This window comes from Arachis ipaensis, chromosome B5 (genome assembly GCF_059453495.1).
Source record: "Arachis ipaensis isolate K30076 ecotype BB chromosome B5, ASM5945349v1, whole genome shotgun sequence".
Taxonomy (NCBI): domain Eukaryota; kingdom Viridiplantae; phylum Streptophyta; class Magnoliopsida; order Fabales; family Fabaceae; genus Arachis; species Arachis ipaensis.
Window position 1 is genome coordinate 4,351,875 of NC_142440.1, and position 18,513 is coordinate 4,370,387.

General features: G+C 32.8%; 1 protein-coding gene across 2 annotated transcripts; it reads left to right on the forward strand.

The window, feature by feature from the left end:
- Nucleotides 1-9,102: 9,102 nt before the first annotated feature.
- AUG6 (HAUS augmin-like complex subunit) lies at nucleotides 9,103-17,490 on the forward strand. Of its 2 annotated transcripts, none has more exons than XM_088487999.1 (13): nucleotides 9,103-9,445; nucleotides 9,543-9,599; nucleotides 9,696-9,790; nucleotides 10,317-10,467; nucleotides 11,011-11,136; nucleotides 11,240-11,396; nucleotides 11,831-11,891; nucleotides 11,971-12,238; nucleotides 14,428-14,553; nucleotides 15,190-15,348; nucleotides 15,461-15,707; nucleotides 16,076-16,549; nucleotides 16,731-17,490. In XM_088487999.1, the coding sequence occupies exons 1-13, from the start codon at nucleotides 9,230-9,232 to the stop codon at nucleotides 16,733-16,735; spliced, it is 2,142 nt and encodes a 713-aa protein (XP_088344125.1). In that variant the 5' UTR covers nucleotides 9,103-9,229; the 3' UTR covers nucleotides 16,736-17,490. The 2 variants fall into 2 exon arrangements, with proteins under 2 accessions (XP_088344125.1, XP_016201436.1); XM_016345950.3 differs by having other exon boundaries at nucleotides 16,761-17,490.
- Nucleotides 17,491-18,513: the final 1,023 nt, after the last annotated feature.

Genomic DNA, 18,513 nt, shown 5'->3' on the forward strand with positions numbered 1-18,513 from the left:
AAAAAAAGGTTCGGGACGAAATTGATTTTGACCCAAGACCTTGGGGACGAAAAAAGTATTTATCCCTATTTTTGAAGAGTATCCCTTACACTTTGTTTGGTATAATGGAACTTGTGAGGAAAGAAAAGGAAGAAGATGACAACCAATGAAAAACTTGTATTTTCCCTGTTTGGATTAGCAGGGAACTTGAATGGAAAATAAAAAAGCCTACGTGGAGTCCAGTTAAAAATTTTCTGCCCAAACTTGTGAAGAAAACTGGGATGAAAGTGTAAAAATGTGTAAAAGTACATAAATACCCTTTCATTAATAACAAATCAAAATCCCTAATTCATCTGAAAAGGAAAATACGTATCTCCATCTCCATCTTCCCTATTTCTGCATCATCTTCAACAGCGACGCTAGAGCTTCCTAACGTCGTCGGCATTGCTGCAGCAGCTTCATCATCTTCGGGACAGCTCCACCGCATCTTCATTCCTATATTCTCAAGCCAAAGGTGCGTTTTTTTTCTGTTGTAATCGTAGTTTTTCTCCAAAAATGAAATGCAAAAATCATTACAGCACATATAGGTGTGAATATGGGTCTGAAACATGCCATTTAACTTTGTGTGTGCTGTTTCTTTGTGAGAAGTGGATTGCATGGTGTGTTATGACAAGGGCCATGATATGAGGCATGTATAAGAGTGGAAACTGAGGAGGCGTGTGTGTGTATGTTTGTGTGTACTACTAAGTGAATACTCGATGTTGTACACAAGGATCTTCTTGAGGGTTGTATAGAATTAGCTTTCTATTTGAACTCTCCTTATCAAAAAACAAGAGGACTGAGTTCTGAGCATGTGAATGGACATTATTATGTGTGTCTTTGTTACATATGCATAACTAGTTCACTCATATTTCCAATGAACACTTTTACATGACAAATGATTGCATTGTTGCTTGTATAAATCCATTCCTTATTTGTTAGGTTTTATTAACGTTCATGTGGAGTCTGTTCCACTTCACCTTAATTGTTTCCAAACTTTCTTTTTGGCTATTCATAATCTTCAATTAGTTGCTTCTTCTAATTTATTTGTCAACTGTTTATGTCATAGGAAGAATTTCTGTCAGTATCATTTATACATGTTTGTTTTCTAATTTTTTTTATTTGTTTTCTTTTATGTATTGATTTGATTTCTTAATTATATACTTAAATTGCAACCAAGTGTAGTGATCAACTGAATTAACATGAAGACTACAGTTTATTCAAAAACTAAGTGTATTGGTAAAAAGCTAATCATTTATTGGTCAAAAAGTAATTGCTAGATTATTATACCTGAGAGTGCAACTATATTAGTAGGGTTGAGTCCCTTAGCAGCAAAGAGTGCTTGAAGTTGATCCAAGGTCATTGAAGGACTTGGAAGGTTTTGTGTTAAGGTTATATTTACTGTTAAACTTTTTCCTCCCTAATTGAACTTTCCCACTAATACCTTGAGCCTTTAATAAACACATATATACATATTTGTATTATGTCCACGCATGTGATTATCATGTTTATGTAGTATATGTACTTATTAATTTTGATCCGTTTAATAAATTCCTTATGACATAATTAATATAAATATATTTGCGCATACAAATTTGTACGAAAAAATATAAATTTAATAATAAGCAAATAGAGTTTTTTTAGTTTAGGACAAAAATAACATGATTTCTTTTGCGTCGGTTAAATTAGTTTATGACCATATTATTAAACACTTTTAGTTGCCAAGTCCACTAAATGTTGGTGCTTATCCAATGCATTGATTAATATATCATGTGATTTACAATTTTTGATATGTTTACTCTAAACATTATATTCTCATAGATGGATAGCGAGAATATCGAAGATGCGATAGTAGGAGACAAAACGAACATCATACCTGACTCAGGATTTCAAGTTAATCAATTCTCCTCTGCTGACCTGTATCATCCTGAACTGATACAAATCTTACCTCCTATTAGGGAAGACTTAGAAAAGAGACAACAGATTTGTGTCACGTCTCTTTCATGTGTTACGGTGCATACGTTGTATTCTTTGGAATTCTTATCACAATATAGGCCTAGGCAAATTAATAACAAAAATTTGGAAAGAGAAAATAGACGTATGCAGTTAATGACACAGTTACTTACGTCTGAAAAATGCCGAGATGTCATACGTATGGCCCCTGAAGCATTTAGGCAGTTATGTCAAAAGTTAAGAGGAACTGGTAGAGTAAAGGATTCAATTCGCTCTACCGTTGAAGAGCAAGTCGCTAAATTCCTACATATTATAGGTCATAATGTGAAAACTAGAACCATGTCTTTCTTCTTCCACCGCTCAGGGGAGACAATTAGTCGTCACTTTCACAATGTCCTACATGCTATTCTATCGTTAATGTCCCTTGAATCTTGATGATTTGCGTTTTGATTGAGGAAGAAGAGGAAGAGTGAACGTGTTGTGGAAGGGCGCGTGTTTTTTTCTTGATGGCTTGCGTTTTGATTGAGGAAGAAGACGAAGAGTGAACGTGTTGTTGAAGGAGCGCGTGTTTTTTTCTTGGAGTTGGAGCAACTTGTATAACTTGTAAGCCAAAAAGGCTTGTATGTGTAGCAGGCCTCTTTATATTATCGGGTTTCTGCACTTAATGATGGAGCTGACGTAGCATACTCGAGAGAGTGTTTCCCGATTTAATTATTTTAACTCATTTAATACAATTTATTACAATGACTTAATTATATCAACTAATTGATTTGATTGGATATTTAAATATTAATATAATTTATTATAATTTATATTACTTAATTACTTAGACTACATTAATTGTAATTCATTGTATCAGTGAATTGGTTTTTTCATTTATGAAGTCTAAAATAAAATAAATAATTTATTGTTTATTCTAATTAAATTCATTAAATTGGATGACGCATAGCAACGCACACGGCGGCAGAGCAGGCACGACAACGATAATGACTGGGCAGGTGGAATAACGGCGACGAGATAGAAGTTGCATGTTCTTCTCTATTGCATTCGAAAGCAAGTCAAGCAATATTCTATTCTTCTGGGTTTTTGGGAGTGAGGTCACAGAATTGAGGGCAAGAAAAGTTAGGTGGCTATTTGGTTGTTCAAGACTTTTTTTTTTTTAGATTTCTAAATACCTAAAAGAGCACCGTATTAAAAATTGTATATCCTTCATTTCTTTTTTTTTAATGTAGATGAATATAAAATAGATTAGAAATTGTCTACTAGAAAGTTAAATTAAGTTAGATAAATATATTATTATTATTATTGTAATTGAATAAATTAAAAAAATTAATTAAAAAACATCGTTATCCTTGAATTTAACTCTATCTACTATACAAAATCTCTATTTATATGATTTATTTCTATCTCATTATATATAATAGTAATTTTTTTGTTTTTAAATTTTAGAGTGTGATACTACATGTGGTAGAAGCAAAATTATAAGTATTGTATTTTGTGTTTTAATACTTTTGATCATGTGAAATTACAAGTGAAATTATAGGAAACAGTAATAACCATTCCAGCAAATGACTGGCGTTCTAGAAATTAAAATTTGAAGTGATAAAAAATATTATTATATACACGTGGATAAATTGTATCACCACTTTTTTTTATTGTAAATTCTATGTTGAATTACTCAACAATTAATTAATCAATATATAATTTCAACCTATATTTTTGTTATTATATAATACTTTTTATTATTTTATATTTGTAATAAATATTTTTTGTATAGCTTATTGCTAAAATAAAAAATTTTACTAATTAATTAGATTCACAGTAGATTATAGTTATTGTTTTAAATCTAAGGATACTTCTGGTTACTTTCTATTCGATAATTTTTCTGTCATGTATAATTGTACAACTCATTTAAACAATGATTATTGTACATAGGTACCAATATTTTATAGAATATTATGTATGGTACCAGGCTCGTGATAAATTCAGATGTTCCTGAGGCTATAATGCTTCGAAAAAGGTATTGTACCAATATTGTGAATTATTTATGGTTGTGCATATTGACTGTATTTTTATGGCGTTATGATTGATAAATAGCGTGTAGTATAGAGAGATCTCGCAGTACCTGTCTGTAATTTCTGGCAAACCGGGGTATGTTAACGAAGATGAAGTTTTATATTCCACTGAGAGGAAGACAATAAAGGAGTTACATGCGGCTGCGGATGTGAGTGCCTTATAGAAAACTACTTTTTTATGTTTGGTTCATTGTTTGTTTTTTTTTACTTTCAAACTGTTCCTATGTAGGTTGGATTCTATGTTATTCTGGCCACTGTTCTTAATGTTGAACCCGTTCTAAGTTGTTGGTATAAATCTTGTGTTTACAGCGTGAAGGCAGAAGCTAATGCGGATATATACTTCTGCGATAACTGTAATAAGGACGTGAATAATGTGGTTGATAGGTACGACTCTAATTGGACTTATTTGTGCAATCTTTTCATAAAAAAGCAATATAGTTATGTAATTGGTTATGTCTCTTTTTAATTTATTTAGCAATATCTAGCTTAATACCAACAATTAGTAGACAATAAGAGAACAATTTATTAAAAATAAAAACTGCTTTGATTGATGGAAATATCGTCTATCCACAAAAAGAAAAATTGGCAAAATGAAATAGAGTACATAGAAAAAATTCATATACCTACAACAATTTTATACTAAAGTCTCTTCTACTAGACTAAAATCTAGAAAATTGATAAGCCTACAAATATTGTGTTTGAGCATTTAAATTATGTTGAATATAATTTTTATGATTTTATTGTAACTAAAGGGTGACATGCCAAGTGTTAATTGATGTTTTTAAATAAAAAAAGCAAGTATAAGTTGAATTTGTTGGTTTTTTATGGTACTGCTATAACAACTTTTGTTGTGTTCGATAAGGAGGCCACAACTCTATTTGAACGTACCTGTATTGAGATGGTGAAAGAATTCAATGTATGTGGTTTCTGCTGTTGAAACCATTTGAATGGTGATGATGATTCAATGTCGGATGTGAATATAGAAGATAATTTTATACCATGTTCAGAAACTTTAGACGATATGTAAAAATTTTATCTGTATATTTATTTGCATTTTTGTGTACATAATGGACTAAATTGCATCAGTATGACAACTGAGTATCTAAAGAGAGTTCATTCGGCAGATGTGTGGGATATAGAAAATCCTATTTATCAATGTCAACACTGTAAAGCATGGATGTGGTCTGAAAAAAGGCTTGCTAAATTCAAACAGTCGCCCCAAACAAAGTTTTCATTATGTTGTATGGAAGGAAAGATCGAGCTTCCTCTACTTTCTATGCCTCCTGATGAGCTCATTCAGCTTCATACTGGAGAAGATCAAAGAAGTATTCATTTCTTAAAAAATATAAGGACATTTAATTCAATATTTTGTTTTACATCAATGGCCAAAAAATTAACCGTGGGGTGAACAATGGGACTGCTCCTCCAATTTTTAAGTCTGGGGGTCAAAACTACCATAGCATTGGTAGCTTACTTCCTCCGGATAGTCTGCGACCAACATTTACCCAACTATATATCTATGACACAAAAAATGAGATTGATAATCGGATACACACACTTTGGTAATTTTCATGCAACCAATCAAACATTTTAGTTATTTTTTATCTGTGAGAGAAAATAACATAAAATTTATTGTGTGTTTTTTTTATGCAGTTTCAATGAAGCTATAAATGAGCGGGATAAGAAAATTGTGGCAATATTAAGAAACATGCTAGATAAATATAATAGTTTGGCAAAAAATTTTCGCTATGCAAGAAATAGGTACCAACAGGAAAATTGCACAAACATAAAGCTTAAGTTGATTAGTAAAAGGACCACAGATGGCAGGACATACAACTTGCCATCTGCATCTGAAGTGGCTGCATTGATTGTTGGCGATGTCGAACAACTAAGCAAAGATAGAGATATTATTATAGAGAGTCAAACTATATTCACTGAGATATTGTTGGCTACATTACCTGTATATTGTGATGAAGGGGTTTTTTTTTTTGTATGGTCATGGGGGTACTGGAAAAATATTTCTTTGAAACCTTATGTCTGTTGAGATTCACTCAAGGGTGATATTTTGTTAAACATTGCTTCAAGTGGTATTGCATCTTTACTTCTTCCCAATGGAAGAATGGCACACTCAAGGTTTAAAATACCGCTGAATATAATTGAGGATTCTGTATGTAACATCAAACCTGGTTCCCCTTAAGCAATGTTGCTGTTGAAAGCTAAACTTATAATTTGGGATGAGGCTCCAATGGTTAGTAGGTACTACTATGAAGTGCTTGATAAATGCTTAGGTGATATCATGAGGTTTTCTCCAACATATAACAAAGATTTGTCCTTTGGAGAAAAAGTGGTTGTACTAGGTGGAGACTTTAGACAAATTCTTTCCGTCATTTCACGAGGATTGAGACAAGATATTGTTCATTCAACCATGATTCGTCTTACCTTTGAAAGTTTTGTCAGGTGCTCAAACTAACAAAAAATATGAGACTCTCTGTAGGGACGACTACTTCAGATCAAGATGAGACAAAGCAATTTGGTGAGTGGTTATTGAAAGTTTGTGATGGTCTAATATGTGACAATATGGATGGTGAATCTGAGATATGTCTTTTAGGAGATATTGTTATTCCTTCTTCGGACCAGGCATTTGATGAGTTGGTTCATTTTTCTTATCCAAATATTTTGGATAACATGTCCTCAAAGGATTTTTCAAAGCAAGAACTATACTGGCTTCCACGCTGGACATTGTTGAAGAGGTCAACAACCATCTGATGGCTATCATTCCTGGAGGAGAAAAATTATATCTCAGTTCGGATTCGATTTGTATGGATGAAGGGAATATGGAGAGTCAACTAGATCTCTATAGTCCTGAATTACTGAATAGCATAAATTGCTCTGGTTTGCCTCCACGTAAATTAATACTCAAGGTTGGTGTTTCAGTGATGTTATTGAGGAGTATTGACCAATCCAGTGGTCTTTGTAATGGTACAAGACTACAAGTTAGGAAGCTTAGAAATCATGTCATAGAATGTGAAGTCTTAACGGGTAACAATGTTGGTCATATTGCTTTGATTCCAAGAATGAATATGGTACCAACAAATGAAACCGTCACAGTTAGATTCCAACGAAGATAGTTTCTCATAGTAATATCGTTTGCCATGACAATTAATAAGTCTCAGGGACAAACTTTATCTCATGTTAGATTGTACTTGCCCAAATCAATTTTTACACATGGCCAACTATATGTGGCACTTTCGAGAATTAAGAGTAAGAGATGTTTAAAAGTTTTACTTATGAATCACGTAGGAGTGTCTGCAAATTCAACCATCAATGTTGTTTACAGAGAAGTCTTTAAAAAAATAGGATTCTAATATAAATATTTTAATTTTATTTTAAATTCTGTATCAATGTATAATTATTTTACTTAAAAAAAGTGTAAAATAATTATTACTCACTATTTTTAATTTAAATTTTAATTTTGATAATAATTTTATAAATTTTTTAACATAATAATTATTTGTGTTTTTTTTTAAAATATCCAAACCTATAAATTTTTTTTTTTTTACTTTTATAAATTTTTCTGTATTGAGCACGGATTCATACACTAGTTAGAGGTTATAAAAATCAGTTCATGACTCTTTAATAGTTTAATCATTACCAAGTAAAACACAAAATAAATTGGAAGAGATCGAAGTATTATATTTTACCCTTATAATCTACCTTTTCTTTTACTTGCATTGTCTGCATATGATCCTTTTAATCTACTTTGTTATATAACCCAACATTTGAAGTATTAATTTGAATGACAAGATCCCCAGGTACAATAAAAGGAAAAATAATGAGTCCAAATTCATCAACCTAATTATATTTTTAATTTTAAATAAAAAATTATTTTTTTTGATATTTTTAAAAGATAATATATATATTTATATTTTTTTTTACTCTTTTAAGTATTAATTAAAAAGCTAAATTAAGACTCCAAACACTACTCTAATAGAAATATGTTTTAACATTTCTTTACAATTTCCAATCTTTATTTATTTGGCCGATGAAAATATTTTCAGTGTATTAATTTTGGGTAGAAGTTTCAATCTAAATATATAATTCACTATTTATTAACAATCTCATTATATATGATGTTATGCTAACTGATTATTATTTTTTCTTAAGAAAAAAATACATCGTTAGTATAAAAGTAATTATAATTATAATTATAATTAGTAATTACTAATTATAACTTATTATTTTTATAAATATAGTTTACATTATTTAATTCTTCTTTTTTAATATACTTGTTATTTTTATTAACCATTTAAGCTGCCATTTATTTATAAATTCTTTAAAAGTGGATCAATTGATCTTTTTTTGATAACATAAACTATTAAAATAGTAACAGCTGAAACATTAAAAAATACACAAAAAATTCTAAATAAAAGATTAACACTAAAAATTCTGGGGTAATTGCCTTTAAGTGAAATTGATAGTTAATAATGGTTAAATAATAACATAGTTTTCTATTAAATTATCTAAATTTTTTTATTATTAATTTTACATAAAGATAATTATATGTGAATCTCAATTATCAAAAAAAAAAAAAATCTAAAAACAATAAATGGTTTTATAAAAAAATATGCAACCATCAAATAATCTCATTTCAGTTAAGAGAAACTTTGACGTGATGAACATACATTACTTGACGGTTGAACCTTTTGTCGAACGTACCTTTCAGTTCAATAAACTATTTTGTCTATTTTTTTTTTAATCTATCAATTTTTTTAAACGTCAGAATTCAGCTAATAATAATAATAAAAAAATATATTGAAAACAAATTTGTAAATTGAAATTCCCAAAACAAACGACACCGCAGCCGGCCGGCATCGACAACAGCTACTTTTTCCAAGCAGTGCTGCTTACCAAATAGCCCCTAATTTTTTAGAATTTAAAACCCGCCCCCTACTTTTCAAATTTCGGCACCATTTTGCAATTTTGGACAATTACAAGGACCTCCATTCCCAGAAAATACGAATAAAACAAAATCTGAAGGATAAAAAAATAAAAAAAACTCACAACAACAACAACACACGGAGAGGGAGAGGGAGAGGGAGAACAAGATCAGAGAGAAGAGAGAGAACCAAGAAGAAGAAGAAGAAGAAGAAGAAGCCATAGAAGAAGGTTCTAGAAGAAGGGTGATGACGATGGACAGAGAGAAGGAGAGAGAGATAGAGCTAGAGAGTGCAATGTACACGAACTGCTTGTTGTTGGGTCTGGATCCGGCGATTATCGGAGTTGGAGCATCCAGTTCATCCCCTCGGGTCGGACTCTTCCGCCATTCAAACCCTAAATTGGGGGAACAGCTTCTTTACTTCATCCTCTCCTCCCTCCGTGGCCCAATTCAATCCGCTAAAGTAGTTCATTTCCCTAATTCCCCCAATTTTTTTATTTTTTATTTTTAATTCGCTTCCTGTGATCTCTGACCCGTCTTTGCCCATTTTGATCTCTCAGGATTTTGATAAGGTTTGGCCTATTTTTGATTCCGCGCAATCGCGTGATTTTCGCAAGGTGATATTTTTTTTTTCTTTCAAGCAACTTTTGTTATGTGTGTTTTGAGTTTGAATGTGAATGATTTTGAGAATTGCGATGGCAAATGCTTGCTAGGTTGTGCAAGGGATTATCAGTGAGCTTGAGTCGCAGGGCGCGCTTCCTCGGAGCAATTCTAGAGTTTCTTCGCTTGCTACTTGTTGTGGACCTAGGTTGGTACCCAAATAGTCGCACATTGTTGTTGATTCCATATGTTTCTGTTGATTTGTGTTGTGTGTTGTTACTTGTTTTTGATCCCAACATTAGATGAAACCTTGTGGTGGATGCTTTTTTTATAGTTTAAATTTGATCCCGGGTCAGTGTAAGTGTCAAGTGTGAAATGTAAACTGTTATTTAACAATATACATGGACATTTTACACATTCCTTTAATGGTTAGAAATACATGGTTGGATGAGCCATGCATCAAAATTAAATCTCTTGATGACAAGAAGAGGAAGTTCTTTTGTAGTTAGTGAACCCTGAACATACATCGACTATAGACTATAAGTGAAATCCTTTGGTAAAACTTAAAAATGTTGTTAAGTGACTGTATTCCTTCCTCCCTCACCCGAGCCAAAAAAGATGCCATTACAAAAAGAAAATACGTTGTGATGGACTGAGTTAATTTCATGTAGTGAGAAATTTTTGGGGTTCCTCCGTTCTGGATTCTGTAATGAGATACACACATGTTGATACAGGTTTGTTGAGCTTCTATGGCAACTTTCTTTGCATGCTTTACGAGAGGTTCATAGGCGGACATTTTCAGATGATATATCTTCCAACCCATTGCCTGCACCATTGACTGATGTAGCATTTTCACATGCAGCTACTCTTCTTCCAGTTACAAAGGTATGACAGATTCTAATCATCCATAAGTTCTTTAGGATGATTTGATTTCCATTGTGTATGTGTCTCTTAGTTGAAAGTTGAAACAGTTGTGATGTGTTTCACATGATTATTTGAGAATGAAATGAATTCTCAATTTCATGCTAAACATTTACAGAATGTTCCATGTTGATTCTTTTTTAGATGAGTTTTTAAAAGCCATAAGGCCCCATTTAGTAATACACTAATACTCCAAGACGCTGAGACAGTAGAGACACAGAAATCTTTCCCCATGTTTGGGTAGACAAAAAATACAGAGAAATTCTGTTTTGGGACATAGCCATTTATCATGTCTTTGTAACTGTCTCCTTCTCTAGCTAAATTCTTTGATGCATTCCAAAATTATAGTTCTGCGTATATTTTCTGTTTAATTGAATTGTACTCTTCGTTTTGACACTGTTCTTTTTTATGTAATCCATATTATTTTTGGCTTTATTTATTTTCTTTTATGTTCTTATAACATCACATGGTATTGAATAACTCAAGTGAATCTTTTATCTTACTCAGGCAAGAATAGCCCTTGAAAGAAGAAAGTTTCTTAAGAATGCTGAAATGGCTGTACAACGTCAGGCTATGTGGTCAAATTTGGCTCATGAAATGACTGCTGAATTTCGTGGCTTATGTGCTGAAGAGGTATATCAATAACTGAACACCACCTGAAACAATGTACAGATGTTTTTATTTATATTATAACATTTTTTCTTTTAAACTGTTATAATGGAAAATCTGCACTCAGGCTTATTTGCAACAAGAGCTGGAAAAACTGCATGACTTGAGGAATAAGGTGAAGTTGGAAGGAGAACTCTGGGATGATCTTGTATCCAGTTCAAGTCAGAATTCCCATTTGGTTTCAAAAGCTACTCGTCTATGGGAGTCTTTGTTAGCTCGTAAAAGTAAGTGGAGATATTAAGAAGTAGCTTGCTCTTTTCACTTATCTCATGGCTCATGTAATTCTACAACCCCATTTTTATGTTCCTTATGTTTGGACTTTGGAAAAGTAATCAATTGTAAGTTGCTAAGGCTGGGGTTTGATTTTTACAATTGTACACCCTTACTGAAAATTTGATTAAGAGTATGTTTTGACTCTTTTCGTATTGCTGTTCAACACACATAATACATTCCACTTGTAGCTGACAAAATTTTCAAAGGTCTTTTACCCCCGATATGTTCATTATTGTTACTGTCAATGGGTATTGTTGACAAACCATTGCTATTGGTTGCCTTTCAATCTAGGGAATTAAGGTTCAAATTGCACGTTTTGTCTCTCAACCACCTGGAATGGTACTTTCTATAAATGATATTGAATTTTGTCGATATTTACGAACAGGTCAACATGAAGTTCTTGCCTCAGGCCCTATTGAGGACTTGATAGCTCACCGGGAGCATAGGTAAGTTGGATGTAGCTTTTGTTAGCTTTCTGGTATATTTGGGGTAATTTCACTAACATGCTTTTGATATAAATTTCAGGTATCGAATTTCTGGTTCATCTTTGCTTGCAGCAATGGACCAGAGTTCTCAGGCTCCTTATTCAGATGTTCTATCTGGTCAGCCTGGTGATTTTTCTGCAGTGCACATGGATAACAAAGAAGAAAGTGATGGATCTCATTTTAGCAATGAGATATTGACAAGAGCAGAAGACAGGAATGGAAGAGCCCATCAAACTGTTGATGTAGCAGAGGTTATACGTCGATGGACGCATGCATTGCAACGTATTCACAAACAATCTCTTCTTTTGGTAAGTTCTTTACAAGCTTTTCTTCAGAGCTCTTAGTGCCTCTGCTCGTGTAGCCACTTTCATTCATTATTTTCTATTGTTTATGCATTGGTTGCCGGTGATAGAAAAATTAAACACTGTGAAACCATATAATAAGCTTTACCCGAGCTACATTAGTTTCTTTCTTTATTATTTATGTATTATTAATATTGTTTAAAGATATAAAATAAACCCGAAATTTGTGTATTTGTTTCTTTTAAAACTTAAATGGACTTGTCTGTCATATCCTGCCATGTCGGAGTCAGAAAAAGTAAATTTAAATTGAACAAGAATTGATGAGTCATTCATTTGTTGTACGAAATCCTTGTGCTCTTAGTACCAAAATGATGTGTCAGTGCTTTATAGGCTATGAGGGTAGAGGCCTAAAATTGGTAGTCTCTAAGGGCATGTTTGCAAGTTCTATTTTTTTGTCAAATTGTTTTATTTATTATTATTTGTGTGTGTGTGTGTGCATGTGTGCGTGTGTGAAAGGAGAGGAGAGTAGGATATTTTTCATTACTAGTCCTTCACCTTTATTAAAACTTTAAAGAAATCAATGAACTTATCATGTGTGTGTGTTTATATATGCGATCATGCATGTTTGTGTTTGGATGGGTGGGTGTGTGTGTGAAAGGAGAGGAGAACAGGATGTTTTTCATTACTAGTCCTTCACCTTTATTAAAAACTTTAAACAAATTAATGAACTTATTATTTCTAATTTATATATGATAAAACAAAAATTTGAGTGAAATACTTTTATTGAAAGTTTTGACAATTTAGAAGAAAGTGCAGAGAAAAAATAATTTTAGACATAACATTTTCAGAAAACATTAAATTTTGAGTAAAAGTTTTACTGCAACTAAATCTTGTTGTAGTCCAAAATAATGATAAACATTTTACCTGGCTTTCCTAATAAATATGCATGTCCTTGTTTTGTCCCCGTTAACTTATGATGCTTTAGCTGAACTTTAGGAAAAATCAAAATACAGTGCATGCTGAATTTCTTGGATTCAAAGAGGTTGTGTGTTTCAGTATTTAGGTTTAGATACCCATCAGTATATAGTCATTAGTGAGTAAATGCACGCATAACTCCAAGGACTGATGATTAATGTATAATTCTTAAGACTCCTTCTGTTTTCAATGCCACACACTAATCACATGAATAATACATTAGTCACATTTATCACTTATAACACTTCACCTCAAGCTAAATCTCTCTAAACTTTCACGCTCCCTTATCAAATAGAATATAAAGACACCATAAACATGAGTGGCAAGGAATAGGATAGTAGAATAAAATTTCAACATAGACTTCCTCTAAGTTCAATCTATGTTTGAAAAGCCACTAAATGGGGCCATGTGCCTGGGTCATGGGGCCACATTAGAATGCCCTGTAACATGGCTATAGCATCTGGGAATGCTATATGACAGGACCAAAGTTCTTGGGAGTGTCTTGAGGTTTGGGTATGAAGTATACCACTGACTGAAATGTTAAGGAGTTTTCAAGCTGGAAAACATGTCAGAGTTGTTGGTGGCAAAAGTAAACAGTATCTATATGAAAGAGGGCAAAATAGGAGGTAATTTGAATTCAAGTAGGAGAATGGAAGGAAAATAGAAGGTGTTTGATGGCTGAAATTCTCAATATATACTCAACAATGGAACTTCAATTTTTAGTTAGCAACTCAGCAGCAGAGTAGTTAAAGGATAGGTTGCGAGATACAACTTCTTTAATACATGTTGAATAAGGAGTAGGGTAGACTAATTGCTTAGGTTCAAATTGGTTGAATTCTTGAGTACTATATATAGTCATTAATAAAAGAGTAACTAATTACACACATAGTTTTAAGGACAAATAAATACATAGCTATTCCTGAGGAATGCCACACACTAATTACTTGGCATAAGACATTAACCATGTCATTTCTGACAGTTTGTTTAATAACATTGGAATTGTGCTGATTGTTTGTGGTCAACTCTTGAAAATAAGATAATCTTACCTATGTTGCACTAAATGCTTGGGGATTCACTTTATTGGTTCTATTTTGTTTCTCAAGTCTCTACTACTTGCATGCATATTTTCTCTAACCTTTTTAAGTTGACACTCATAATGCTTAGAATTATCATCTCTATTATATATGGAAACTTCTAACTAACCTTACTATGATTTGTAGGCAAAAGCAAATGATGGAGAGGGTCCAGATATATTGCGGAGTGCACAAGAAGGTGGTTCAAGTGGCCATGCCGAGTCCTTAGCTGCAACCCTTGCAGAGCATCAGCAACACTTGGCTAGCTTTCAGGTAATTCATTAAGTCATGCTTATGATCTGCAAGATCCTTTGTAGGCTGAGCTGCTTGAGCGACCTCCAAAGGTGGCTTCATGTTCTTCAAACTGATTCTACAGTGAAGGAGAAATGATGTTCTTATTGGCTTCTCAGTCAAGTTGTGTTGATGAGGCTAGAACTTACATTATGCAGAAAATTACATTGTTTTGCTTCTATTTTTACTTAACCTTCTTCCCCTGTTTTAGGAAGAGGGGATATTGTTTTTTAGAGTGGAGGAATAGTTTTGTGTCAGAAATATTTAGCGTACCCTTTATGAGTGATCAAATGCATCTATAAATTTCTGCATCTTTTCCTCCAAGTGTTTGATGGAATCATGGACTGTCTTCTTCAAGATGCAAACAGTCAAATGCTTGATTGCTCTGATGATAAAGAGAGGAAGAAATTTATTGCATTATGCTCTATGAAGAGTTACATCCCTTTTTCCTACTGTGTGCCGGTTCAATTCTTGAAATTGTTGTATATCATTAAAACATGTGTTTGCTCTATGTATGTTCACTTCTTGGAATAGGGTTATTGATTTGTAATTGTTGTTCCTATAGCAAGTATTTTTCTCTTTTTAGTAGGAATTTCACATTGTACTCTCCATTTGTAGGTGCTTATTAACCAACTCAAGGATGTTGCTCCCACAATACAGAAGTCAATATCAGAGTGTACCGAGAAGGTAAACTGCATAGCCTCCAGTCTACCTCAAATGAACAGGCATCATGGTCGGTCAACGTCACCTATTCAAGCACATAATAGTGGGAGGATGGTAATATGATATTATTATTATTATTATTATTATTATTATTATTATTATTTAATGTCTTAACAAAGAGATCTTGTTTTACTTCAATGTTTAACATAACGTCTGTGTTATTCAGGACAGTAGCAGTGATGATGTTGTTGAGGTGACTTCAAGACTATCCAATGTTCAGCTTGACAAGGTTTCAGTTAGTCCTCCTACTTTAAAGCTTCCTCAATTATTTAGCTTGACCCCGTCTTCTGGAAAAGCTGGAAATATGCAAAGGCGGCATGCTAATGCTCCTCAACCCAGTCAAACAGAGAATCAATCTGATAGCAAATCTTTGGATCCTCCTTCAAGTAATCAAGTAGCTAGTTCTGGAGAAGGTATGCCGTGTCTTTCTGCTCTATTCCCAAATATTTGTTGAGGATATAAAATCATTCTTTGGCAAATTCCTGATAGCTTCACCTTTACAGAGTGTCTTTGACTTGATATCTGAGTCTTTCTGACTAAGCTTAGGTGTTTGATCCTTGCCTGTTTCATAATTCATATCAATTATATTTCAACACAAAACTTGTGCAATGCCCATTCTTTTCAGTCCAAGGGTCACTTGCATGAGAGGGCGTGTTGAGAATACCACTCAACATTGTAGGAGAGTGGCCTTAAACATGCTGCATTATATTGAAGTGGCATTTCTGTGAGAATTTCATCAGTGTTCATTAATGAAGTGATTGATAATGTCTGTATTTTGTAGATAGTGACAGTTACTACATCCAGAATTTGAAGAGGTCGGTAAGAGAAGCGGCATTGTCTTTGCGGTCATGCAATTCAGAATCTTCGCGAGATAGTCATTCGGATGGAAGTTCTGAGCACTTCTTTGTTCCTCTTTCAGAATCTGGTTTTTCTCACTTAGATGCAGAAAAGAGGGCGGCTTCATTGAGAAGCAAAAGGTTATTTGGAACTCAAATTGAAGATTCCTTGCTTGAGAATCATGTATCTGACGGTCATGGGGAGAGAAAGTTTGATGAATTTCCAGATATGTTTAATGATTTGGAAAGGCTCTCTTCTGATTATGACCATGTAAATAGTTTCCTTTCTACTGGTTCAAATACAACTTCTGATGCACAACGGTCAGTTCTTGACTTTGAGGATGCTCAGGATCAAGTCTTATCTCCCCCTCTGCTAATGGACTCATCACTTTTAGCAGATTCATTTGAAGACTTGTTGGGTATGTTGAGTTTCCTTTCCTAGAATTTGATGATTTCTAAATGTTTTGCTTTTATAAAGTACAATGCATGTTGTCAAAGCGACTACTTTTGACGCATACATTCAGCAATTGAACTAGAATATCAATTTTTTTTGGTTTTTGGGGGGGGGGGGGGGTATATTAACACAAAATTCCTTGCCAGGCTAATCAGTTTGGGATTCCGTTCTTGCAGCTCCCCTGTCTGAGAATGAAACAGCATTGATGGACCATTAAGACTTTTTTGTGCAGCCGCCAAAATTTAACTGAGGACATCAAATGATTGCCTGTGTGGATTTGCTATTCTTTTGTTGGGATATTTGTCCCCCCACCTTTTATAACACGATGATTGTATGATTTCTGTTCTTATTTGAATGTTTGCTATATCTTATTCTCTTTGCCCTATGATGCCCTACTGCTAGGAGAGAACAGTATTTACCTACCCGTGTTCTTCATCTTGAATGATTTTCTTTGAGATGAAAATGCTAAAATCAGGAAGTGCAAGCTGGGTTTTGAAGGGTGAAGATGTCTTTAACCAAATGAATGCAGTGTGGACTCAAATTTTCCTTGAAGTTTTCATCACCCCTACAAGAGTAAACTGGCATACCAGCGAGGCCTGTTGAAAAAAGGAAAAGAAATTGTGGATATGGTAAATGTATTCTGGGTTTTCTACCACAACTCTATCCCTCTGGTGTGCCATTTTAGTAGAATCGGTTTAAGCATTCGGCATTCGGCAGTTGTGTATCTCATGATTTAGGCCTTGTATCTCATATGATCAGGAATGAAAATTTTACGCTATTTCTACTGTTCTGTATATGATTGCATTGTCTCTTTGCTTCCTCTTCTATTTTTTTTAATTATGGATTGTATTTTTTAATACTTAACATGACTAAGTAGTGGAATATGATTCCTTCCCCCGGCTTCAATTTTTTGTCTATCTTACATCTTAACAAGAATTGCAAGATGGGTTAGTTGTCTTGTGGCAGAACATATTGGTGGACTAGGAATTTTACATCTTGAGCTGTTCTTCATCTAGATAAGGCCATTAAAATCAATTTATATTAAGAGCTAATGCAAATATTATCACACAAATGGGTAATTAAGATCTTACAAAGTTACAATTCTATAATGTTACTGCATAATTATTGTTGTATAGTTGTCTTCTTTTTCCTTGCTTTATCATCGAAACTTATTTTCTATTCGGTCTTTTTATAAACTACTACAATTGCATTCAATCTTTTCAGTAATTACAATTTCAACTACTAATTATAATCACAAATTATACACAATATATTCTTATTCATACTCATCTTCATTTCTTCACCTAGAAAATGTAATCATCATCACTACTATTTCAACAGCAAACTTTTATAAACATCATTGATCACACATAAGTTATCTCATTCAATGGCACATGTATTTATCTATTTATAAAAACTGCTACCAACTTTTTGCACAATAAATTTAAGCCATTTTTTCTTTGCTAATAATGCCCTATCAGCAATTCTAATGATTTGACAAAAGATTAAAATCAACCAATCATTATTTAGTAAAATATTTTTAAAAAATTAAAACAAAAAAATTTTATCTATTATTATTCAATTAAAACATCAAGTACTAATTAAATATAATAAATATACATTAAAAGTGTCATAATAATGATAATTACAAAAAATTTCAGTTACAAATATTCAAATTCTACAACTTATACATATTAAAACTCTTACTATTCTTTATTTCTTAATCTCTTATATTAATTGTCAAAAATTTCTTATAATAATATTCTTGATTATAAAGAGCGGCCTGACAACCAGGAGTTTTATTTTCAAGATAATAATCAGTATATACATTTGATGTATTAGGGATTTAATTTTATATTTTGCCTAGACAACCTGGGAGTAAAAATTTAATCTCTATGAGTACTGATGAAAAATTCTCTAACAATAGAG

Coding starts and splice junctions, on each gene's coding strand:
- AUG6 (XM_016345950.3), top strand. CDS start 9,230: ATGACGATGGACAGAGAGAAGGAGAGAGAGATAGAGCTAGAGAGTGCA. Junction 10,468..11,010: donor CTCTTCTTCCAGTTACAAAG/GTATGACAGATT, acceptor TATCTTACTCAG/GCAAGAATAGCCCTTGAAAG. Junction 12,239..14,427: donor ACAAACAATCTCTTCTTTTG/GTAAGTTCTTTA, acceptor TATGATTTGTAG/GCAAAAGCAAATGATGGAGA.